The sequence below is a fragment of the Phyllopteryx taeniolatus genome, chromosome 4 (assembly GCF_024500385.1).
Source record: "Phyllopteryx taeniolatus isolate TA_2022b chromosome 4, UOR_Ptae_1.2, whole genome shotgun sequence".
NCBI classification, from domain to species: Eukaryota; Metazoa; Chordata; class Actinopteri; order Syngnathiformes; family Syngnathidae; genus Phyllopteryx; species Phyllopteryx taeniolatus.
Window position 1 is genome coordinate 31,013,898 of NC_084505.1, and position 27,168 is coordinate 31,041,065.

The following is a 27,168-nucleotide window of genomic DNA, read 5'->3' on the forward strand; positions in this document are numbered from 1 at the left end:
TTGATGCTCAGTCACTGCTGTGGTGCGTTTACATGTTCCGTATTAGCTTGGAAAATGTGAATACTGGGACGTCACACTTCAACCTGAACATTTCCAACTTACATTTAATATGAATACACTAACAATACAACCATTCTGTATACCAACAGTGAATTACAACCCTGCACCTGACACTTTATTTTATTGACTTTGTCACTTCAGTTTACTTACTGTTGTGTACCTCTTTTATATTGTTGTTATATATCTTGTGCATATTGTGTATTTTGTGCATGTTTCTTTTTTTTTTAGGCATCTGAAGGCTTGCTCTGCCAAAATTGTATTTTACGTGTACAATAACAATATCTTTGCATGATCCATCTCTCTGGCAGGCCTCTACCTAGACTGCAAGTGGATGTGACTAATTGTGTAAATCAGTTTTGCCTAGTCAAAAAGAACAGATATCCTCAACTACATGCTTCCTATCCACAATTGTCATTTCAGATATCTCCAACGTCATTATTTCACTGGCAACTGCATTGCAAATCCCGTACGTATGAATGGCAAAAGTGACATCGTTTGTCATGAGCGAAACGACATTGCAAATATCTGTTATTCACTTTCGACTTGGCAAAACTGAATCACAGACATCTCTATTTGTCGTTTCGACTGATCACAGTTACGTTACAAATATCTTGTATCGTATCTATTCAAAATGTAATTATATTTATATATTATTTCGAATATAAGAGAATATTCTTTTTTTTGTTTGTTTTTATATCCATATTTTATATGTGTAAAGAAATAAACTAGCTTCATGTAGTGTAATTAAACCGAAAGTCTCTCACACACACACACACACACACACACACACTCACTCAAAACTGCAGGTTCCACTGTTTGTCCACACACAGTCGCTGACCGGCTGACCTCTCCACCTCAGCCTGTTTTGTGTGGGTTTGAAATCCCCGAGGGCATTTGTTTTGATATTAGAAAGACACAGTAAAGTAATTTCAACCAGTGTACTATATTTAAAAAAAATCTTTTAAAAAAATCAGTAAAACAAAAACGTAAACGTAAAAGGTATGACACAGAAGAACTATATGTTTTGCTGGGAGGACAAATAGTGAGAAAAGTAAATGGAGTTCTGGATTCCCCACACTTCCAGAGACTGGATCTTGAAATGTCCTTTGCAGAGTGGCAGGCTTTTGAATGTGTCACAAGTCTCTGTGTAGCCTGCCTCGAGGTTCTGCTGAAGGCAGAGCGCATAGCCTCCGTTCCCACCTGGAAGAAGGCAGAATGATGTTGATACCTCGGATATAACGAACTTCATTGCAGTGATTATTTTACAATCCTGAATTATTGTAAAATATGATGTTACTCATGTACTCTACACCAGAATATTGTGCCCCTGTTTGGTTCAGGTCATCCCACACACACAATGGACACCCACGTTAACACAACCATAAGTCATAACAGGGACAATTCGCTCAACAAATGGTGTTGGCTCCCTGTCTAATCAAACATTACTCCTCCACACATTCGTGAACAGCATCTAACCAAATGATGCTCCAAAAGATGAAGGCTCTACCAATCCACGAGCTGACTTTACCCATCCAATCATCTTGGAAGAAGGAATGGGCATCCAAGGAGGTCCCCAATAAACATTGGGTGTCAACAATCAGTAATCAACCATCAATAGATTCAGAACTGGTCATGGCACGTGCTTGGCCAACCTTCATAGTCTATACAGGAAAAATAGTTAAAAACTCCCGGACCTAACTATGCAATTGACCCACCAATAATGAGCTGTTCGTCACTGCAGGCTATGAACTTGGAAGCTTCTTGTTCCTTGGCTCTCTTTGGCTCCTTGGCAGTGAATGGTTCCTGTGAGGGGGCAGTGAAAGGGATGGTCAAGTAGCTGGGGTCTTGGGGTGTCCCAGCAGGACATGTCAGAGTTGTGTTGGAGGAGGTCTGGGAGCTGAACTGAGCCTGCTGAGGGCAGACTTTCCTGGTCATTATGTTGACCATGGCTCGCTGGTAGCGCTCCATGCTGGGACGAAGCTGAAAGAGCATTCATATTTCTTAGACAATGCTGGACATTCCAATACAATTGTGATGCAAGGCATTGATCGGATGTCTCACCGTAAAAACAAAACATTCGCACGTTCCAAAAAATGTTGCTTTATCGGTGTCGTACTTGTGCCTCTCTGTCATATCTGACGAAATGAAGGCACCGAAGACCTAAGAAATAGAAAACAGTTCAATCCAATACAAAACGCAATGCAAGTCATCATCTTCTGCATACTGTGTATATGCCCAGCGGGTATAGTTATATAGGCAAAGTTACCTCTTCATCCACTGTTTTGATGATTAACACCACGGGTTCATGGCCCTCCACATGATAATAGAACCTTGATGAAAGAAATTGATGAATATGCATGAATAAATAACAACCCATCAAGCCTATAAATGAATAAACAGGAGGTACCACATTGGTGGTACTGGTGTTAACATGTGCAGTTCAAGGAAACTTTTCTGGAAAAAATGCCTCAAATCCAAAACGATGCAATTCAGACCAGTAAGCAGCTAAACAATCAACTCTATGTGTGTCTTGCCTTTTTGTTTTTGTTATTGCTATGCTACTACAGAAGGGACCAGTGATGCATTTTACTGTGACAGTAACAGAAATAGCACATGGCCAAAGCATAAAGTCTGTTGACCAGCATGAAAATGCGCATGCTACCTGCCTGCATGCAGACAGACACACTTGTTGACTTCAGCAGTTAATTCAATAAAAAAAAAACACCATTAAGTGACGCTCTAAAAACACTATCTGGTTCCCTCTTGTCTTGCAAGGAGTTTCCCTTTATCTTACTTTACATATATTGAAATGGTAATGCTATCATTTCAAAAATAATCCATTTAGAATCTTGCCCTGTTAGGTTTTGGTTCCTTGCTAGCACGAGTTTTCCGATCCCTGAAATGGTTCTTTTGGGTTGGTGATGGACAAAGAAAGAACTGATGTTAGTTTGGGCACTTGCACGGGAACCACTTTGGTTGAAAGTGAGCTTTTGAGGAGGCCTTTGGATTTTCTGGCTAAAAAAAATGTAGTTAATGTAAGAAAAAAGAAAAAAAAGACCATCCATTCATCCATCCATTTTCTGTACCGCATCTTCTCATTAGAGTTATGGTGAGCTAGAGCTTATCCCAGCTGACTTGGGGCAAGAAGCGGGGTATACCCTGGATTGATTGGTCCTCAATCACGGATGGTCTATATCCATTAAAAGGTCAAAAGGAACTTCTCACACATTGTGCTTACAATTGTGTAAAGTCTCACACATTGTGCTTACAATTGTGTAAAGTGTTGACTTACGAAGCGAGACTTCCTCCGTGTTCTGTTGTACTGAACAGCTTAATGGGACTGAAAAGGGCAAAGCGTTCCGGTATCCAGGCCCAGACCACTCTCATCTCTGTCGCTGTCACAACACTGGAGCTAAGGTTGCTGAAGTCCACTGTACCCACTGATTGCCTTTAGGATCAAAATACCAATGGTGAGACTATGACAATGAGGAACCATTATATACTGTACATGGCTAGTTACTGTATAAAGGTGAGAGCAATATTTGATTAACAGTTTTCCCTTCCATTAAATCTAAAACGTTTCTTGTTCCCTCACCTCTTCTGGTGGATGCTGACCCCTTTTTGCATGAGGGAGACCTTGTTGGCTTTGAAGAGGAGGTTGAGTTCTCTCCTCGTGGCAATGGGAACCAGGAAGGCTCTTCCCAAAAGATTCTCAACCGTGCAGTGGCGAGCCACATTCTGCACGAACCTTTTCATGTCGGTTCGGAAATCCTCCACATCTGCAACTCTGGACGACACGGACACTTTGTAGAGGCTCAGCAAAGCCAACGCCACCCTGCAAACAACATATGTAAGTTATTTTGTCGTTTTTGTGAGGTTTGAAGTGGGGTTCAATGCAGAGCAAATAATTGCAAACCTGTAAAGAACCTTGTAGCCCTCCAGGAGGTAAACATCAAGCACTCTGATGGCATATGTGAATGGAAGATCAGCAAAGATCCACATGATCCAATCGGAGTAAAACTCAAAAAGGTTCTGGTGAGAACTGGCGATCAACTTCCGGATGCCCCGGCAACACCTGTTGGCAAGGTCTCCAAAGGTCATGCACGAGGCTCGGTATGTGAGAAAGGTCTGGTCAATGTAACGCTTATTTGGGTCGTTGTAGCAAATCAGTCTGGAAACACTGTAGAAACATTCCGCTTCGTCCTGGCTGAAGTGTAAGATGAGCGCCACCAGAGCAGGGACGATGGGGCAAAAGTTCATGTCAGGGAAGTACCTCCCCAGACAGAGAAGAATCTTTTTAACAGAATTGAGACCCGCCTTATTGAGGCAGTACCTAGAAAAAGATCATTTACAATACAATGTCATCACTTGAAATATGTTTCATGAACTGTTCATATTTATTTACACTATTCTTCCCACAAGTCTAATACCCACGTCTATAGAATGTAGTGTACTTGTACCTTGGTATTTCTCCTGCCTCCATGTACTCTGGAACTGGGTGGGTGCTGAGTTTTTGTTCTCCAAACAACTTCCTGCTGAGTTCGTAGTAGACGTCTCTTTCTGGATTGAGACACCTACAGCACAGGTAACAATATCCGCTATCAGTTTGGTTTCTATAATGGAAACTTGAATAATTGCATAGTGCAACGATATGGACGTTTATCATTTCAAAATAAAGGACTGAATTCAACATCTCACCACTTGACACTATCAATTATGCAATCTGTTATTTCGGTTATCTTCTCTAAAATATTTTTTATGCATTCTCTGAATTAAAATTGAATATATTTCCCCCCACAACTGTTTCAATGGGACACTGTAAGTTTCTTTCTATGGTGCATGCTTCTCGTTTTATGTCTCTGCGTGATCATTGTCTCATCATTGTCATAAGTCCTCCTGAGAAAGCCAGTTGCCTCCTTCCTCTCGCTGTTCCAATAGACAATATGGCTTTTGTCTCCAGTATTTGTACAATCTTTGTTGTGTCCTTCTTCATGGCAGAAGATCATGAGTATCTACTCGTATGTCGTAGTTGTCATGTATGATGTATTTGGATGACATCTGGGAATTGCCATAATGTGTCAATGAGTGCTACAGTAATTTTTCAGCTCCACAGCAGCATCTCTCAGCTCACCTGCCTTGGCATTTGGAGTGCTAACCTGGAATGGATGCCATGGATGATGTGATAGTAAGCCTTTGCCCTCAGTGTATGAGGCGTAGCCCAGAATCCTTCTCTACCCATGGTCTTCAGTTGCTGGTGCTCACTTTCCAATATCTGCTGGTACCGTTCTGCAGCTTCCGGATCGATCTTCTCCCAGTCAACAAACTGACCATATTTCATGCCAGAACTGGAGCAGATCTCCCAGTTGTCCGACTCAGAGATGGTCATCATGGACACACATTTGAGACTGCCTCTGCTGCCTGAACACATGTGCAGCATTTTCATGAGGGTTGTGAAACTCGGCAGTAACTTATAAGATGCACTTACCATTCAGGTCTCTTGATTGTAAGTGCTTGTTCGGTTTGGACTTGGACTTTTCATTTTTCTGCACAGTATGCTGGGGTGGAGCAATCGCCTTCTGCTTCAGTGGACTGGACACCGATAGGTGTCCCAAATCATTGTCAGAGTCATGTTCTGATGTTTCATAACTGTAAAAAGACCTGGAAAGCACACATTAGATGACGTATCCATCCACACATTAGATAATGTATCCATCACATCTGTGGTCATGGCTAGAAACTCTCCAGCCAAGTTTGACTACAGCCTGGACTGGTCATCCCTCTACTATAGGATGCCAGCTAGACAAACGTCAGCTACTGTATAAGAACCGCTACACTACCAATTCTTCAAGTATTTATTTGGTGACCTATCATGACCATTCTATTAACTCCAGAGTAGAACTCCTACCTTGACCGAGGTCTTTGACTCGCCTCTTTAGTCTGTGTCTGTACTCCATATGTCTTGCTGTCCTCAGGGTTGTAATAGGAATGAGACCTCTGCCTGCTTCTGCCTCCTGTCATTGTGCTCGGGTCGGATTGATACTTCCACAGCTGCAGAATTCTGGTGATCTTGAGATGTGAATCAAGTCTTCCCAGAAATTCAACACAAAGGGTGGGATGCGCTGCCTTTTTGGAGCTGCAGAATCTTATATATGCCCCGTGAGTGGGGAGGCATAGGGGCGAGGCTTGTTTGTGGTGACTTAAGGTTGCACGTACTCGCCTGCTTTAAAGTGTCGTCTCCTCAGAGGAATGTAATCAGCAATAAAGACAGCAACTACAGTGTCATAATGGCCATAACTGAAATGCAAATTATAACCATGCAAATAAAATACTCTTGTAATATTTTTTTTGACTGTGTTCTCTAAATAAAATTGTCCACTGATGTGTACGAAACGTAGTACTGTAACTAATTTGGGGGAATTTACACACATTTGCATCAATAGTCAACCATTCTGAGAGTATTTGTGTAAAATTACTGTGTTTAACCTATTTAAACATGCCCAAAATAAGGTCATTTCGAGCTGCTGGCAGGTATTGCTCCTTCCATGAAATTGTGCAGGATCCAAATGCTAAATAGGGTTATTCTGAGAAATCTTAAAAAACTTATTATTCAACACAACAAGTGTTGTTTTGATCTAAACACATCCACTGTTTGGCCATGACACATTCAGCCTCTACGAGTGCTTATCTCACATGTGGGCTCCAACACCGATGCTGAAAAACAAATTATTTAACAGCACTTGTGAATACTTTTTTACATTCATATATTGTTTTATGACGGCAGATTCTGTAAATAAAACACGGATCATAATAAAACTGGTGTTCTTGTTATGTGTGCCAGAAGCTCTTAAAATATGTTAAAATCTTAATAATCTGACTATTTTATTTGCATGTCACTCGATTTGAATTGAAAAAAAAAGTACGCTTGCACATGCAACTTTACACTTAAACCTTAATAAATCTTTTTTTTTTTTTTTTTTAAAAGGCCTTTCAACACAAAACATACAATATGTAACTGTAGCCATTGTTGCAAAGCGGTGGAAAATGTCACTTGAATTCCTAGAAACATTCCGGACACTTTCCATGACAGTTCATGTAAATGTCACGGTGACCCTGTGTCTTTTGTGTGACACATACAAACATCATAATTATTTTACATTAATCAAGCTAACATGCATTATATATATAGTTTAATAGAAGAAGAAGAATCATCATCCTCTTTTATTGTCATGAACATGCTTATCAAAAGTCTTTGAATCTTTGAGGACAACCATCTTTGAATTTTGAGGACAACAAAGATATAATAATGAAATAAATAAATAATGAAAATAGAAGCTGTTTTGGTAAATTCATAAATTATTTCTATTGCATTCTAAAATAAATATCTTACAGTGCTCTTTGCAGATAAATGGGTGGCAGAAGTGACAATTTGCTAACACAGAAGATTGTCCCTCATACAGCACTGTAGTGACGTCACACCCAAACAGGAAACGTTTCACTCCTGGGTGATTCGAGTTTAGTGGATATCTATTTTTAAAAGCTTTTTTTCTTAAAATGTCTCAGGATACCTGGTAAATAATGACTCCAATTGTTCGGTTACATTATTTGCAGGAATACTATGCTCAAAACTCGACGAAATTCTGACTTTGTTCAGATTTAGCTCGCAGCTTCTTTTTTTTTAGCTTCCCAAATGGAGTTCACCCATTCCAGCTTTGTGTTCAGGAGAAAGAAATATATACATATATATTTGTTTTTATATATCAAACAGTATGGCATCATACTAAAAAACGGATACATTTTTAAATTACACAATGTGCTTTTTAAACTCGGTCCAGTAAGGAAAAGGGGAAACTCAATATGTCACATGATTGTCGTGTTATAATGTTGCAAAACGTTGGCGAAAAAGTCTATATTGACCAAGTCCATTCCTTCATACATTCGTAAACCATCTGCAGTTAAAGTTAACGTATTTTAAACATAATTGAGGTTTTTAATGGTCCAGCTCAGACGTTTCTATTCTCTTCCTTGCTGTCCAGGTTACAGAATTACGATGCCACTTGTCGGCTGGCACAAGAAATTGCTGAAAACATCCATGAACGCAACAGACAGCAAAGAACCGGAGGAAATCCAGCCAAGGTGAGTAAATGTAGACGTCGTTGAATACTGTGCTGTATTTCTCTAATTCTCTGTGTCAGCTCCTTTTTTTTTTTTTTTTTTTTTTTAGATCAACATGACACTACGGGCATTACTTCAGAAGCTCAAACAAAGTATTGCCCAGCTTAAAGAGAGTTTGCTGAGGTCTTCTTCGTCACGGCGCATGTATCCTTTTCCTAAATAGAACTCATGAGACTGGCTTTGGAGTGTGTAATGACATGAATTGGGCAATAGAGGGCAGCAGATTGCTTTGAAAAGGCGCTCCTGTTAAGTCGTCCACTCAAAAGTGTGCTGAATGTCAGATCAGTGTCCATTTCCACCATCTACAAGTTCATCTCAATAAATTAGAATGAAAAAACTTCATATAGTTCTGTAGTTCAATTCAAAAACTCATATATAATATAGATTCACTACACAGACTAAACTATTGTCTGATTTTATTTATTATTTTGATGATTTTAGTTTACAGTGAACAAAAACCAACATTTTACCATCTCATTGAGATGCACCAGTATTTCCTTGTACATTTCAAGTGACACATATCTGATATTATAGAAGAGACTGGAAAGATGTTAACTGGTTTTATGAAGCGTAATCAAGCCAAAAGTCACACACACACACACACTGTTGTTGCATTTGCGCCCCCCCCCCCCCCCCCCCAACTGGATTGACCTCCACCCTGCCCTCTTGTACTCCTGTTGTGAGCTGCAGGCTGTGTTCAGCGGTTGCTTTCTCCCAAAACGTTTGTGTTACGTCTTCAAGAGAACTTGCACTCAGCAGTAAGGTGTTGTGTACAAGCGCACAGTAACAATATTTGCACCCCCACACGACCTTCCGTTCTTCTTTAATAACGTTATGCGAGGCGATCTGCGTTTGTGTGATTCCTCCACATCCCATTAGAATCAGAATCAGAATCAGAATCATCTTTATTTGCCAAGTATGTCCAAAACACACAAGGAATTTGTCTCCGGTAGTTGGAGCCGCTCTAGTACAACAGACAGTCAATTTACAGAACACTTTGGAGACATAAAGACATTGACAAAAAACTACAACAAACAACAAACAACAACATTAGCATGAATGGCTCGCGTCTCCATAACTTTTCTGGTGTAAAATGGATTATTATCTACAGGTTAAATTTGTTTTAAACACCCAGCTGGCATTATTTTATTTTATTTTTGTGTTAGGTTAATTGTTAGCCCGTGGGGCTGTGATGTTTTCTATTGTATGCTGATCAGAATCAGAAGAATCATCTTTATTTTGCCAAGTATGTCCAAAAAACACACAAGGAATTTTGTCTCCGGTAGTTGGAGCCGCTCGAGTACGTCAATTGACAGAGAATACTTTTGAGACATAAAGACACTGAGAAAAACACGGAGCGATAAAAGGTTGCTAGTACACGGAGCAATAAAAGGTTGCTAGTAATCTGGTAATGCCGGTACATGAATTATTATTTTTTTGACAATTGTGCAAAAAGATGCATAGTCCTCTAGCAATTAGAGCGGTTTGAATGACGTAACTAGTCAACAACATATATGCAAATAGTGCAGCGTGGCGAGACTACTACAGTGAGTGCACGAGTAATGTATAATTGGCCCCACAGAAATGTGACAACGAACTCAAGTCAAAAAAATTGGCAGCATGTTGCAATAGAATTGTAGGTTAGATGTTTAAGAAGTTGATCGCAAGAGGGAAGAAGCATTTGGAATGTCTGCTAGCTGGTGACCGGGATGTGGAGGCTCCAAGAGGATTTTGCACGCTCTTGTCTTAGTTCTGGCAGCGTTTAAGTCCTCAAGGGTGGGTAAGGGGATACCGACAATCTTTTCAGCAGTTTTGATTGTCCGTTGCAGTTGGGATTTGTCCTTTTTTTGTAGCAGCACCCAACCAGACTGTGATGGAAGAACACAGGACTGATTCGATGACCGCTATGTAGAACTGCCTCAGCAGCTCCTGTGGCTGATGAAGGCAATGTGGTTGTTTCGTACACACAATGTGTAATTGTCTTTGTTTTATGGTCTGTTTGACAGCAAACTCTAACTTGTAGTAGCAATCGGCAGCTTGAAGCCTCTTTTTTGAAGAATATTTACTAATAATATCAGCCAAATCCAAAGGCTGCACAGTATGTAAAGTTATTGTATTTTTTTTTATCATCCATCGTTTTCGACTGTTCTCATTCGAACCTTATACCAAACTAGTGAAACAACAAGTGCCCAACAATATTACTACTTTAACGTGACATCAACAGAATGCAGTCAGAAGCGGACAGGCGGCAGAATCTCATTGACGAGCTACTGACCAGGGAGAAGCAGCTCAATGCCACTTTTAAAGGCGACGTCCTGGAACCAGCTCCGTCCAGGTATAGGAAGCAATTTTTGAAGATGACTATTCAACAATTTATTAAGGTTTTAATGAAGACACACGAGGACAGTGTTGGCTGTTATTTTAGACTAAGGCTTCAACATTCAAGTCTCACCTGCAGATGTTTTTTATTTTTAAACCATATGCCCATGCGCAAGCCTTTTCCTGATTAGTTTCAAGTGTATAGAGAGAGAGAGAGAGAGAGAGAGAGAGAGAGAGAGAGAGAGAGAGAGAGAGAGAGAGAGAGAGAGAGAGAGAGAGAGAGAGAGAGAGAGAGAGAGAGAGAGAGAGAGAGAGAGAGAGAGAGAGAGAGAGAGAGAGAGAGCGAGAGAGCACATGTAAAATATATACTCTGTATTATATTGTATATCTCTATACATATTAGTTTATTGGTGTATCGTGGGAAAAAAAACTATTTCATTAGTCTAATATAATCGGTGAAGCTCATTATATAGCTTCATAACACGCACAGTGAAATAGTTGAACAGTTTATTATCATATTGATGATTAAAGCTTACACCCATATACTCCAAGAAATTATTTTATTTCATTATATTTTTTACCTAGAAACTAGGTAGGAATTGGCCTTCTAAAAGTATTTTTTACGTGTGTTTAATGAATCTGAATAATATATTGCAATAGTTTTACATTTGTAATTGAACTACTGAGATAAATGAACTTTTCTCCGATAGAATTGATTTCGATGCACCTGTATATATTAGTATCGTACCGCGTTTTGCTACGTCCACTATCTCGGTCCCTATCAATCATCGAGTCACAACAAACATCAGTCCACGAAGCTTCCGGGGGCCAACCTGCTTGGAAGCCCCAAGTTTGTGGTCGGGCATCCAATTAAAAATAATGAATCCTCATTCTCTTGCCCATGTCCTTGACTAGAGGGGTCAAAGGCTCTGAGCTGGGCTTTGATGATGATGTCACTGGTCACAAACTTTTGGCAAGTCCGTGCACTCAGCGTGAACTCGGGTTTGACCCCGTGTCCCATCACCAAGTTGGTGTCTGCCTGTCTGCCTACCATTAAATCGTTTTTAGTAAGAGATTTGCTGGCTTTTGCCCGATCGGTCAGATATTCTGCACATAGAGATTGACACACTCTAGAAATAGAAATCTAAATTGGTCTTTTTCAATGATTTTTCATGCTCATTTCAATTCGTATTTGTGACTATGTTGATGGCATGGCCATGCACTGTCCAGGTGATATTTTGTTTACAGGAAGAGGAAATGATATCATGTAGGTCACATCCTCCTGTCCATTGTGTATGTTGGTAGGATTTAATTTGTCAATGCAAGTTCCTTTTATTCAAACATAGAAACCATTTTTGACAGTTTATAATGTTTATAATGATAATAGATTTAATTGGACTCATGATTTTGTTTACGTTTGTGTATGTTTTAAGAGACCCGTCCTTGGAATTGTTACGGTTCAGTAGTTGGAATGGCTTATTCAGCAGGCAGGCGCCAAATCTTTTTTATTTCACCAAGTATGTTAATCAAACAACACAATATTGCTGTAGTTTCCTATAGTTAAGAGTCACTCTTCATACAGTGCGAAGACAATACAGTCTGGGATGCTGGTACACGTCCACTTTGTGGAAATGTTGAATGATTTTATAGAAAATAATGGAAAATGAATGAATCTAACCTTTATTAACTATACATGCATGTTTTAAGTAACGTTTTAACATTAACTGTCATACAAGAGTAAAAAGTAGGTAACAACCCCGTATACAATAATAAAACTTCAAATCAATTGTGTATCCACCCTGTGATGATAGAGGCGTCCCAATGTTTTGGGAAGTGTATTTGTATCTATAAACATTTTGGACTGTCATACAAGCGTCAAAACAATTATTATTCACGGTTAATGAGTGATGCTTTAATATACTACAGCAGAACGTTCCCTAAAAGTGAACTGGGATAATGAAACACTGCACTCGCCTAATCATTGTAGTCTTACTTTGAACGCTCTTGGCAGATTGATGGAGAACATGTATTTTTATAAATGCAAACTGTTGAATAGATGAGAAGGGGTTTACTCTAGGTTTCAAGTGATATCATGCTTACTACAGTACAAATGGCCCACACAGAACAATATATATAGCAAGAAACCTGAACTTGAACTTCTCAGCAATCTCCCAAGGTTTAATTTTGGCGTTGAGCTACTTAGCAGTGTTTGGTGCTGACTTTTATCTTTGTACAGACCACACAGTCAATTACTTAAAAGGCTTTGAAAGGAAAAAAAAATCGAATGACACATTCTAAAACATTTTGTCTAATCATGTAGTCATGTGCTTTTCAGTTTGCTCAGTGGGATTGAATTTGTATTGCGATACGTGGTGGGGTCATTTAAATAGTGGCTGGAACCCATTCCCACTGTGTGGTCTCTGAGGGCAGAACATGGAGGGGAGGCGGACAGGGGATCACCACGCTTGGCTAATCTAAGACACTTTTTCTCCTGAGAATTTGAGGCATTAAGCCATGGGGGGAGGTTGCTGAGGTGTCTTTAATCTATCCCCGAGACAATACAGTCGGGGCATCTCCATTTCAGACTGTGCAAAAGGAGGATGTGGCGCCTACATTTGAAGGCTGCCTTCACCCCGTGGCCCCTATGACCCACCTTTCCTCAATTATTCACTAACCTTTCCTTTGTGTTTGATTGCGCTGGAAATAATCATAATTAGTTAAGTCGCTGCTGTCCAAGTTGCTCAGTCAGGTGGTGGATGCTCAGGTTTTAGTGGCGGCAGTCTCTTCCTCCAAAAGATGCGCCTGACTGGCTTTGGAGCTCCCCGCTGACTGACTAATTGGATCTTCACACACTGGGCGCTTGCAGGGACGGAGTGGCAGCCCTGCACACAGTCTCACAGTAATCAAACATGTCAGAGAGATTAGACCCAATACCTCACCGACTGTGCGTTACCGACCACATCAGAAGCAGCTTGAAATAATCATCGCCTTACGAAATGAGATAAACGTCATGTGTGGCCCGTAACCAATTTCTCAACTAAAAATTGTAAAACCATCGGTTTTCTCATAATATTTGCTGCTCACCCGTCGATTGGCTTGCATGTGGCCCGCAGGCTTCACCAGCTGGCGACTTGATCTGAGCGGACTGGGTTGGAGTCAGCCTCTCACAGCGACCTGTCACCACAAGACTTCCAGCGACAGCTTTTAGCAATCAGCGGAGGAATAGCTTTAAAACCACAATGCGGTACAGCGCACTGCTCTCTGGGCTGTCGCTTTGTTGCAGAGCATTCCGCAGTCCTGTGACAGATTAAAAAGCACACAACGGCTGCACCAACCAACCTGCTATTATTATTTTCTTTTCCATCCAAATGAGTAAATAAATGCTGTCATATTTTCTGTGATCAATAGCTGGTCGCCTCGACCAGGCACTTTTATTGTTTTTATTAGGGAGGCACTAATACCCGCCAATACTGTACGTTTGTACAGTACTCGGACTTTCAAAAAATATTTTGACAACATTTCATTGTTAACCCACGAGGATACTGCATTCCTTCATATACTAGACAACATGGTTTATTTAGTCAATTACAGAGACTATCTGGCATATATAAGTGTAAGACATTTATCAAGCGGAGGCCTTTTATGCATATAAGTATATTTTTATTATTGTGAGCGCATTTAGTAATTTGTGTGTATATATTTTTTCCCCACAAAAACATTATGATGCTTGATTGAAATACAACCCCAATTCCAATGAAGTGGGACGTTGTGTTAAACAAATAAAAACAGAATACAATGATTTACAAATCATGTTCAACTTATATTTAATTGAATACACTTCAAACTGATAAACTATTGTTTTTTAGCAAATAATCATTAACTTAGAATTTTATGGCTGCAACATGTTACAAAAAAGCTGGGACAGGGTCATGTTTACCACTGTGCTGCCTTTTCACCTTTTAACAACATTAAAGTAAACGTTTGGTAACTGAGGACACTAATTCTTGAAGCTTTGTAGGTGGAATTCTTCCCCATTCTTGCTTGATGTACAGCTTCAGCTTTTCAACAGGGTCTCTGTTGTCATATTTTACGCTTCATAATGCGCCACACATTTTCAATGTGAGACCCGCACTCTTTTACTACGAAGCCATGCTGTTGTAACACGTGCAGAATGTGGTTTGGCATTTTCTTGCTGAAATAAGCAGGGGCATCCATGAAAAAGACGTTGCTTGGATGGCAGCATATGTTTCTCCAAAACCTGTATGTACCTTTCAGCATTAATGGTGCCTTCGCAGATGTGTAAGTTACCCATGCCACTGGCACTAACACAGCCCCATACCATCACAGATGCTGGCTTTTGAACTTGGCGTCCATAACAGTCCGGATGGTTCTTTTCCTCTTTGGCCCGGACGACACGTCCACAATTTCGAGAAAACAATTTGAAATGTGGACTCGTCGGACCACAGAACACTTTTCCACTTTGCGTCAGTCCGTCTTAGATGAGCTCGGGCCCAGAGAAGCCGGCGGCGTTTCTGGGTGTTGTTGATAAATGGCTTTTGCTTTGCATAGTAGAGTTTTGAGTTGCACTTACGGATGTAGTGCCGAACTGTATTTACTGACATTGGTTTTCTGAAGTGTTCCTGAGCCCATGTGGTGTTATCCTTTACACATTGATGTCGGTTTTGTCAGTGCTGCCTGAGGAATCGAAGATCACGTGCATTCAATGTTCGTTTTCGGCCTTGCCACTTACATGCAGTGATTTCTCTGAACCGTTTGATGATATTATGGACCGTAGATGAGGAAATCCATAAATTCCTTGCAAGCAGTGTTGTGGTAATGAGGTTAAATGCAACACATGGAGGTATCAGATGTCATAGTGCAAGTCGTTATATCACATTATTATTATTTTTTTCCTGAGTAAAAGAGGTGTCTGTTTATTCATTGAAGTAGATGACTCAGCTGGCAATTGATTGGGGCACTGTGTAAAATAGAGCAGAGGGCACTAATTGAGAAAATTCGCTAATTTAAATAAGAAAAGCAACCAACCAAAGAGAAACATCATTGTATTGTTGTTTTGATTATCTTTAAAGGCCCACCTTAATGGCAGGAGGAGTGGGCGCTAGCGAAGGAGTCTCAGCAAACCCGTGGCTCATTAATGAATCAGAAGAAACCCGGGGGTTGACGTTCGGAGAGATTAAACAACAACAACAACGAATCATTGAAGGTAAACCAGAGGATAACAATGAATTTTTCTGCCATTTTGTAATCTGACAATGAATTTCCAGGTTTCTCGCATCACTCGAATAAGATTTGCACGTCACTTTTGTTTGACTTTGTACCACTCACTCAAATACAGGCTTTACCCGCCATCCAACACATATGGAACCACTCTTGTCACTGTAACACAAGTACAGTACAAGGGTATTTCCAGTAAGAGATGGTAAAACATACAGTTAGCGCGAAGAGGCAATTAATAGATGAAAATATTTGACACATGAAAAGGATTGGATTTAGTGTATTGGCCATCTGTATGTGTGCCAACACATTTAAGGTGGCTGTTACTGTACATCTAGAAAATATGCCATCAGCTAGCGCCTGTTTAATCCCTTTTCCCAAATGGCTTGGACATGAGTTGAGCACCCAGATGTCAGTGCACCAGAATCCCCCATGTGACACTTCACTGCAATGTCTCCATTATGGCTCTGGTTAGTTTCAATTTGGGATCACTGATTCCTTTTACGACAGTGAAGCCCAAGCTCTGAGAGGTTTCCAGTCCCTTGAAGGGTTTATGGTAGAGCAGGGTAATGGTTAGCACCTCAAACCGTGCTCATAGAAAAATAAGAAAATAAATAAAACAATCCAGTGATCGAATGTGTGTTAAGATGGGGGGGGGGGGGCAAGTCTTTTCTATTCTTCTCAACCATCATTGTTTTCCACCCCACCTCGGACCTCTGCAGTTGTCATAGTTTTAAGTGAGGCTAAATGACTCATTCCCCAAAAAGTCAGTTTCATCGCATATTTATTGTTCACCACCCCACCTGCTTTGCCCCCCCCTATTTCTTCTTTGTCGTTTCAGTCCAGGATGCTGGTCTAGATGCACTAGCAGCAGTCATTAGCCGGCAGAAGATAATGGGGCAGGAGATTGGCAACGAGCTGGATGAGCAGAACGGTAAAGTTGAATAATCCTAATTTTAGAACGCTAGACAAATCTGTTCTACAATAGAGATGTGGTCCTGTGTTCTCATACTTGACATTTCACTTCTCCTTTTTGAGTTGTATGAATAGCTCGCATTACAAATGGACCATGAAATGGATTCCTAAATGCATCTGCCATTCTGTTTGGGATGAACATTAAGGCAGCCATTGAGCAATTAGCCTCCTAAAACATGGTTCACTGAGGGCCACGTTTTGCAGACAGATAGACATAATAATGGATTAATCGACCATTAAGAATTCGTCAATTGTGTGGAATTGATTGTTGATTAATCACATCTTGACACAATTGAGGCAAAATCGAGTGCGCTACTTGGCCGCAACAGCGTGGGTGATTCACTCTCAACTAGTTCGCTGCTTAAAGAACATCTCGTCAGCTATGTGAAGTTGAACTACATACACACAGACCGCAGCCATGATACAATTCCTCCAGAATTAATATTCTGCTCAATACGACATTTGGAATGGGAGCAGAAGTTCAGAACGTTCAAAGGTGCTGCCATTTGACAGCGTACGTTCAAAACCAAAGACCTGACATATTAAAAGAGAGATCAGAAGCCATACCAAAGCCCAAACCCCTTTTTAATGCCTGTAATTTATGTGATTGATTAGCTTTTCCCTAAGCTCATCTACCCAGAATTGTCTCATTATGAGCACTCATCTTATCTCACTGACTAGCTTCCAGTGAGTAAAGAGAAGGCGTCAAACTATCATGTAATATCTCGTCCAAGCCCTCAAACAGAGGCTGAATAACAGAATGACTTCAACAGGGAAACTTTCAACCTTCCCCTCTGCTGGGAACGAATGGCAGATGTTTGGCACATTTTGTCCGACAGCGATGGGCGGAAGGGATTGAGAGAGAAACGAGACCTGATTGTTTTTAGCCTGCTTTCCTCTTGCCTTTTGGTTGCTGTCAATACCTCCAACGTGGTGTGTTTTTCCTTCTTAATTTTTTAGCTTTATTTCAGTGTTTCCAATTATATAAATCTTAATGGTGGGAGAGCTGATTTACTCCAATTCCACCGAAAGAATGCATGAAGGCTAAATATTTTGGCCACAGAAACAATGGCTTGTCACAGTTCTGTGTAATGGAGGCCACATTACCCTTGTATATATACATTTGATGGCGGGTGAAAGTCATTTCTTTAAAGACCAAGAAAATGTGCCACCTGCAAGGATTATAATTACTTCCATGAGTAAAAGCCCAAACATTGAACATTGTCTGTTATTACAAATCTCCATTTACATTCAGCAGACTGTTCGACAGTGTGATGTCTAGCTGTCCCTCAGCTCAATGAACCGCAAAACATTTTTAGACAGGTGATTGACTTTTTCTTTGCGGCCTGGTTCATCACTGTGAAATATACATAAGTGACGACAATAACATTGGAATTATCAGTTATAGACTCTACTCAAACAAATGCTTTGTTTTGCCTGCCTTTGGTTTGTATTTTCAAAATGTTAAGATCTGTCTTGAAAACTCACAAAGTGGATGTGACATCAACATCATTTACAATGTTGTTTTTTAACTGTATTCTTTTGATATGGATTAGACTAAACAGTGGTATATGCAGCCCTTGGAGGAAAAAGTTTGTCCAAACTTTTTCCTCCAAGGGCTGCATATAGAAAATTCAAAGTATGCAAGGGCAATGTATGTTGTTCATATATTAGTTATATTCTGAAAAATCGCTACGTCACATCTTTCTGTTAAAGGTGATGAGGCAATTAGTTTAGGATTTTTTTTTTCAAGATTTTGAGGTGCCCGGCGGTCCTGTATCCCACTAGAATGGATCCGGCCCTGCATTGAACAGCAGTTGAATCCCATCACCACGTTCAGAACCAAAACGAGCAATCTGTGGGAAGCTGACCATTTTTAAAGCAGTTACTTGAGGATAATTACCATGATATGTTGATAAATCAGACTCTGACAGTTCACTTTAAGTGTAGAACATGTGGAGTAAACTATTTCTTGTAATCTTTTTATAATCTTTATTCACCACAGTGTTATGAAGACAAATTTTGGCACTATTTATTGTTGTAGTTTAGTTACATCTTTGCATATCTAGAAAAGCTCTATAGTATACAGTATAAAACCAATTAATTAGTCGTGGTAGTCCCCATCAACCACATTCCCCCACACCATCCCTCTCCCACCCATTTTTTCAACACCCACACTTCTCGCATGTTCTACCTCCTCCTATTTTTTTTTTGCTGTGTCAAATGTCATTTTTAGTATATGCCGCGGGATGCTGAAAAATGGACTGCGGGCCACAAATGGCCCCCGGGCCATAGTTTAGACACACCTGCAATAAACAAATCCATATCTTCTGCGTATAAAGAACTACATCTATCTTGAATTTTCATAACTTGATTGAAACTGATTTGAGTTTGACATTTTTGTGGCAGCTACACTTTAACTTCTAATAAAGGGAAAATGGGCTTTGTCAAAATCTAGTTGATTTGATCGAAGAAGAAATAAAATGTATTCCACCAGTATACCAGGAGAAAAGACTCCCAAGTTGATCTTGATAGTTGGCAAAACCAACTTTCGCCCCCGCTTTAGTTCCTCCATGATCACTGTACTGTGAGTGCTGTGTTTTTCTATAAATAGATGAAGCTCTTTGTAGTCTTCTGCTGGAGTCTTGCCCATGACCAAAGTGCAATGAACGTGGCAGTCATTTCCTTTTGGAGAAATATTTCCAGCTCAGCTCCATAAGGAAGATGACCCATATTGAGAGGTTGAGCGATGAACCCAGAACCCCCTCGACCCCAGAAATAAAGTCATAATGAATTTAATTTCAGTTTCTACTTTTTGTTGACCTCCCGGTTGATTTCCAAACATTACAACAAAAATAATTCAGTCATTCTTATGAGTGTTTCAAAAATACTTGTTATGCAGTCATGTTTGGTTATTCATATTCAGTCAAATTCTGGTGCCAAATACCAGAAGCTTTTCATATCCACAGCAAATGTTGCAGAAAATATCAGCAGATATGCCTTCCCTCTGAGAAAGTTCAACTGTAGTTATCTTTCAGTTTATACGATATATTTGGGTGAGACCAATCTCCCAAATAATGATCTCAGCTGTTCTTTCAGCAGGAGTTGACGTCCATCAGCACTTTCATACAAACATAATGTGGTCCTGAGTTGGCCCTGCATAAACCATTTACAGGAACGAATCACACCATCTCCTACATGCAATAGACATCCAATCTGTGACGGTTTTCACAGTAAATGTACTTTTCTCAAAGCACATTATCAAGTCAACTTCCAAATGATATACTGTACGTTCACTTTGATCAGCAAATATGACTGATAGCACTGCAATTTGCATACTGCGCCGGCACAGTAATTGGTGTTGCCGCTTGAAGAAACTGCTTATCGTCCTGATCTGATCAGAAAACAACATTTTTAATACTCTACTCAGGGTTTTTGGGTTGAGAATTTCATTCAAGGGAAAAACATGCATTGGTCACACAAAACGTACACTTCACCTGAGAGGCATTATTAAGCACTTGTATAGAGCAACAATCTTGTGTTGCACCATTCATGAATGAATGTTTTCAATGTTTAGACTTGTATAACAGTTATTTCTAAAAAATATCAACTTTGAGAAGAGTTTTCAAACGTTTCAATCATTTTATGAGTTGCCAAAATAACACCGGCATTAATGGTTGGAAATTTTCCAATTAGTCAAAAAGTACATACAGTAGTCCTAAGTTTTGACCTAACTACTACTTAATAGTTTGGTGACTGGTTTAGTTCTACATCAGCGGAGCATCTATCATCCAAGCTGGGGAGCAGGGTGAGGCAGCAGCGTCTCCAAAAGAAAACAATTGCCTCCTTCTTATGAAACAGTCCAGTGAGCAGATGAAGCACACTAATGATGGCACTCGACGGAAAGCCGATGAGGTTGGAGAGTTGAAGATTAATTAACTATTTGTTTGAGTCACAAGGCTGACCATAGTCAGTCGTGTTTTCCAGACACTGTGAAAATGCCGAGAAGCACGTAGTGATGTTCTAAAGAGTGTTGTCATGAGAGGAATGTCAAACTTGCAATGAGCCGCAAAAAACAAACCTTGTCTTGTGTGACCATTGGATTGGCTGACTGTGTGACTTCATGAATTATTGAAGACATTAAATGTGTGACGGGATAATGTTGGGACACCCGTGCTGTGATGTTCTTCGGTCTCATTCCTTACAAGTGAATGCCAACTATATGCTTGTGCAGTGCCTCTTAAAATAAATCTTCTGCGGTGCTTGCATGATGACGTGGAGTATTACAGTAACTCAGGTTTCTTTTATTTACTTGATAGTGTATTAATTGAAATGGACAGACTGGGTTTTCAGAATCCCAGTTCCTTCAAGCATAGTTGTATTGACTACCAGAAATCTGTGCTTTATTCTTGCCACAGTGAACACACAGATTGCTCAGTAGCAGCCATAAGACATGCGTAGCTGAGGGATGCATCGACTTACCATCAGACTTTGCATTCTAAGCAGAGTACAATCAATCATGAGTCCTGATATCTTTATTTATCTGTCCATCCGTACCGGCATCCATCTCTGTCTGTGGACCGTCGGTGTCGGCGAGTTCTAACAATGGCAAAAAGGTCTTGGGGTGACATGAGCCATTTGTGCTCATGGGCCGAGCAAGGAAATTAACATTTCTGGACTCGAAAAGAACAACATCTGAAAACATTTCATCAATCACGTCTGCTGTTTCTCTTTAGGAGACCAACCCCCCCAACCCCTTTGTTTGTCACTTGATTAGTGTGTATTTAAGTGGTGTTCTTGACACTTTTGAAATGCAACCCTTTGGACTCTCAGATGCATGTCAGGTTGAGTTTTGGAGGAGATGAAGACATTATCGTGGAGGCTCTGTCTGTAAAGATTCTTCTAGTCACGTATTTGCTCAGTGACTGATGTGAATATATATAAAAAAAGCCTGTCTGAATGTTTCCTTATGCGGCTTACTCATTGAGTGGCTCAGTTCCAACAACCTTATACATCACACAGTTGCACCTTCTTTGAAAAAAATGTCATTCTGTACGACTGTGGTTAAAGTCATGTTTTGACCAAGCAATACAGATCAGTTCATTTTGCAACAATACACTTTCTGTACGCTGAATCCTGATTAGGCTTGATTTCTTTTCCCCCACCACGAGTAATATCTGCATTAATAATGCCAATAGTGTGACATCAATGTATAACAGGAGGCAAGTTTGATTAAAGTAACTCAGAAAATAAACATGACACCGTACAGTGTAGATTAGTAAGATTGTGTGATCCTTTACAATGGAAATGCAATCTTTTATATATTTGACTGGAACATGGCCACTTAGATTTTTTATCGCCATACTAAATGTACAGAAGGCCACTATAATGTATGATGAAAAAAAAAGGTGTGTTCCATCCTGTGCAGCTCATCTGCAAGGCAGAATCACATCCAGATGTCCGCCAACAGTTGTGTGGGTGAGGCAGTTTCCCGTCCACTCCCTCCTCCATCCATCCATCTCATACAGCCCCCATGCCTGGCACTCCAAAGCTTTTTCGCAAACTGTCAACTTGGCATTGAAAACAATTTAATCCCTCATAAAAAAATAAAATAAAATAAATCAAAACTATGTAGGGCGGGATAATTTCCCTGTTTCTTTCTTTTGCTTAAAGCCAAAAGGATTAAACAATACTGGAGACAAACACTGTGTGTGTTCCTGGATGGTTTTCGCTCTAAGCACCATGTGTTTGAGTAATCTGTCTTTCATACCCTTTTAGTGGACAATAAGGAGCGTTTAAACTCATTTTATGGGTTTTACTGGAATGCTAATACCGAGACTAAATATACTGCCCTGTCACATATTCACTTATTGATTTTAAATGTATTAATCATTTTCACAGGCGTATGATTGTCTTGCTCTGTGCCTTCTATCATTCAAATCATTAACATCTTAAATTTGAATTGCTGCTACTGATTCTTTTCTGTTTCTTCATCATATTTTAGAGTATCTTGTGTTTTTTTTTTACGAACTGTAGATGACTACTGCACAGTTGAAAAGAGAATCTCTATTACCATATGTGTTCTCATGGGAAATTAGGATATGAGCCAATAAGTTCCATCCATTCATCTTCTATACCGCTTATCCTCACTCGGGTCATCTGTGTGCTGTAGCCTATCCCAGCTGACATCAGGCGAGAGGCGGGGTCACCAGCCAATCGCAGGGCACATATAGACGAGCAACCATTCAAACTCCTGTTTACACGTAAGGACAATTTAGAGTCAGCCAAAAAGTAAAATCTTCTACTGATAAGACGAACAAACCGCTGGTCTTCCATTAACGGTAGTGTGTCATTTCTGTGAGCTAGCCTACGAAATTCTCATGAGAACGGGCTCATTTATGTGCTCCACGCTATGCTCATTTGTAACCGTAGTTCACTTCAGAAATCTGTTCCAGTGTCATATCAAAACCAGAAGCTGACTTGAATCAATGACAAAAATAAAAAGGTCACTTTAACTTTGTACAATTGATTGTAGTGCAGCCTACTCTGGTCAAATCATTTTGTCATATATTAAAAGCTTTCATTCGTTTCTTCCCGCCACATAAAATGATAGATTTTCCATTCCGATGTTGTGAGGGAATGCTTTTATGAGACTAGTGGACTTATATTACCTCTTCATTCTGATTGTGGGTTGCACAGAAATCAAGTTAAAAATATGTGAAGGGATGAGAGCTTTTCCATTGACTGTTACAACCCATGTGAAAATGACCTTGCACCGCAGCCAAATGTTGATGTCTTGAATCTGAGCCATCCGGAGAATCACTCCAGCAGGTGAAAGACTGTCATGTAAATGTGAAAAGAATTCAGTCTTTAAATAACTAGATCATCAGGAGCAAAGTGTATGGGTTGAAAATCGCACCGTTGGGACAGTCAGCATGTGTAACATGACTGCAATTATTAGAAGGGATTTGCTCGGGTGCAAATATTTTTTAGCCATAGCTTTAGAATCTTTATTACATAGTCTACAGTTTTAGTCCCATCTCAAAAATAACAATTGAGACGGTTGCCTGTGATTTTGCACTACTAATGTATGGAAATCACTGATATTTTCAGGTTTCTTGATAAATCTTGGAAAAAATATGCTTAATAGGTAATCTTTTAGTCTGAATTTATTTGAATTTGGTCAAAGAACAGTCATATTCACACTTATGGCAGAGATACAAATGTAAATGCAGTTTGCATGAGTCAGGGAATCAGTTATTTTTCTGAAAAAAAAAAGAGAAGTCCATGCAACAAAGTAGCACATTTAACATGTGCAGTCAGTTTTAATCAAGTACACATTTGAACTTTTTAAAGGGTATTCGTCTCAAATGTAGTTATTGTTTCTAACAACAAACGTGTTGCACATAGACATAACATAAAAAGGCCATTGTCCCCGCATCTGAGAGGTATTTGTCTGAAGTGGGTACTTAGCGATACAAATCAGCAAGCCTTCAAAGTGACAAGTCTTTGTTCCAGCAGACACTGTGACGAGACTTTAATCACACCACACACACGTGTTACAATGTGTCACGCTTTTAAAGGCGCAAAGGCGGGTCACGCTTTCAATCACTATCTGATAACTTTGCACACGTGTAATCTGATATGATGACCAAACTAGACACAGTCAACGTTATCTGTAGGGTATCGTACTTCACCTGAGGTTACTAGATTGTGCAGGAAATCTTGTGAGTCAGTCAACAAATATAAAGTCTACCGACAAATATAAATGTGACCGAATTAACTTACCACAACTTTTCCTTGTCCTTTTGTAATGAGAAAATAACTCAATTGCATTTTAAAATCAAGGACTATCTAGTCTCCAGATTCATTTCTCTAATGTATCCTGTAGTGGGAACTAAAGGTCCGAAAAACACATCAATCATGGTCCCTCTTTGGGTTCATGGCTTTAAGGTGTATTGAAAAGGGGGACAATTAAACGGAAATTTACAGGTTTTAGAAACCGTCAAGTCTGAACTCTTTTGGGTTTATTTGCTCACTATGGCATTGGTATGGAAGCAGGAGTTTGAGATGCTCCAATTGCATTAAAGGTATTACTAAAAAAAACTCTATTGATTGATCGTTATTTAACCCCTTAGTCGATCAAGGAAGTTTATTGCAAAGTCCATCCTTACTTACTGTCCTGGATTTGGTTATTTGTAATATTTCCTGCTTATTTATAGCTGTGTCTGCTGATAAACTGCTATGCATTGATATCAATAATATATCACGCCATACCACTTGACACCACGTTCTCTATTTTGTTATATTTAGCTTATAATTTTCTTTTTGACAAAAGATTTTCAGTGCGTTTAGTTCCAAGTGAAGCGTGGTGGTCTCATTACATCATTTTTTTTTTCCTCCTGGCTGTCCACAAGCAAATGTTACAGGACTGTTTCCACTCTGGATGGGAAGTTGTTTCAGCCGTGCTGTTGGCTAAACATTTATTCTGGCCCTTCGCGGGTTGAACGCAATTATCCCAAATACTCACAGAGATTTTCGGCAATTATATGCACCTCATGTGCCACCTTGGAATTTGAAATACTCCCTACTTTTATATATATATATTTTAAACTAAATTCATAATCCAGTTCAAATGTGGGTCATGGGCAAGAAAGAATGCTGTAAAACATGCTGGTTCACGATCTGTATATTCACTCATAATTATATGCACGAATTAACGTGCATTGGATGGGAAAGTGTTTAATACCCGGTGAATTCCTTTTTCTAATATGAAGTCTACAGGTAGCATGTATTATAGTGATTCATTGGCTTTCGTGTGCTTATTTCGGAATGTATTGAACCCCCTTCTCGTGGTTTGTGTGGGTTGAAGACTTGTCAAATCTTGATGTGGCCCAAGCAACTATTGTCAAGTCCACTTGGAAGGTGTCAATTTTTCAGTCAGATTTTTTTTTGTTTACAATTTCTAGAGTGTTTGACTTAATATTGGTAGACCATTTTTTCAAGATGAATCATGCACCATCACTACATATGTTTATAGCGGTGGTCCACTACTGAATTTTTAGTACAAGTGACTACAATCTCCTGTTTTGATATGAAAACTTTATCTTACACAGAAAAAAAATGAAATCTACCAAATACATCTGTCAGAATTGGTAATGGTCCGATGAATCCAATGTTGAACATTTTGGCCATAACTCCAACGGTGTTTTTGGCGCGAACACGACAGCGCTCATCACCAAAAGAACACCATACCAACAGTGTAGCATGGTGGTGACGGCATCATGCTTTGGGGCTTCTTTTCTTCGACTTGAACTGGGGCCTTAGTCAAGGTAAAAGGAATGATCAACCGTTCCAAATAGCAGTCAGTGTCAGCACAAAACCTTCAGGCTTTTGCTAGAATGCAAAAATAATAATAATAATTAAAAAAAAAGAGCCTCCTAGAGCATCTGAAATACTGTATATTAAGATTAATCACAGGCACTTTAAATGATGGCAATTGCGCTTGAATGTTTGAATGTAATTGGTTAATTCTGAGCACAGTCACATCCAAAGTTATAAGAGTACGCAACCACATTAACTTAGTTATTTATTTTAACTTCCCCACTCCAAAAGATTTCTTTTTTTTTTTTTTCAATTGAGTTGAGCAGGTTATTGGTCACATTAATGGTGGAAAAACTGAGAATGATTTATCTTGGTCTTTATTTTTACATCACAAAAAAACTGCATTTTGAACAGGGATGGAGAGACTTCATATACACATTGTCCATCCATCCATCCATTTTCTGAGCCGCTTCTCCTCACTAGGGTCGCGGGCATGCTGGAGCCTATCCCAGCTGTCATCGGGCAGGAGGCGGGGTACACCCTGAACTGGTTGCCAGCCAATTGCAGGGCACATAGGAACAAACAACCATTCACACTCACAGTCATGCCTACGGGCAATTTAGAGTCTCCAATTCATGCATGTTTTTGGGATGTGGGAGGAAACCGGAGTGCCCGGAGAAAACCCACGCAGGGACGGGGAGAACATGCAAACTCCACACAGGCGGGGCCGGGGATTGAACCCGGGTCCTCAGAACTGTGAGGCTGACGCTCTAACCAGTCGGCCACCGTGCCGCAATATACACATTGTATTTTCTTTTTTTTTTTTTTTATATAACCACCAGTCATTACTGAAAATATGATCGTGATTAAGGTCGCTGTTTAAAATGACAATATGTGTGCCTCCCATTTTGGCATAATAACTAGATATTCAAACTGATAGCAATCCACAGCTCCCCAGATGAGCTGTTGATAATCAGTCCAAACATTTTTTTTTTTTTTTGAACTTCATCTCAATAAATCACCTTCTCCAGGTTGTCGTCGCTAATGAAGTGTGCTGGTACTGATGAAGTGCAAAAGCAGCTG

General features: G+C 39.9%; 2 protein-coding genes across 2 annotated transcripts in view; one reads left to right on the forward strand and one right to left on the reverse strand.

Annotated features, from left to right (window-relative positions):
- Positions 1-165: 165 nt before the first annotated feature.
- Positions 166-6,298, reverse strand: LOC133477169 (TBC1 domain family member 24-like). The gene is made up of 11 exons (XM_061771629.1): positions 5,966-6,298; positions 5,546-5,718; positions 5,217-5,478; positions 4,521-4,634; positions 3,977-4,393; positions 3,656-3,895; positions 3,353-3,508; positions 2,327-2,390; positions 2,122-2,220; positions 1,776-2,040; positions 166-1,260 (listed from the first exon to the last, which is right to left on the reverse strand). Exons 1-11 carry the CDS (start codon positions 6,076-6,078, stop codon positions 1,076-1,078), a joined length of 2,088 nt encoding a protein of 695 aa, XP_061627613.1. The 5' UTR covers positions 6,079-6,298; the 3' UTR covers positions 166-1,075.
- A 1,199-nt stretch (positions 6,299-7,497) lies between these two features.
- The window catches only part of stx8 (syntaxin 8), a 38,557-nt gene continuing 18,886 nt past the window's right edge, over positions 7,498-27,168 (forward strand). Inside the window, exons 1-6 of the mRNA XM_061771644.1 lie at positions 7,498-7,628; positions 8,094-8,193; positions 8,282-8,376; positions 10,457-10,567; positions 15,642-15,775; positions 16,628-16,720. Of these exons, the coding sequence (XP_061627628.1) occupies positions 7,612-7,628; positions 8,094-8,193; positions 8,282-8,376; positions 10,457-10,567; positions 15,642-15,775; positions 16,628-16,720 (550 nt within the window). The 5' untranslated portion in view covers positions 7,498-7,611. The remainder of the gene's footprint in view (positions 7,629-8,093; positions 8,194-8,281; positions 8,377-10,456; positions 10,568-15,641; positions 15,776-16,627; positions 16,721-27,168) is intronic.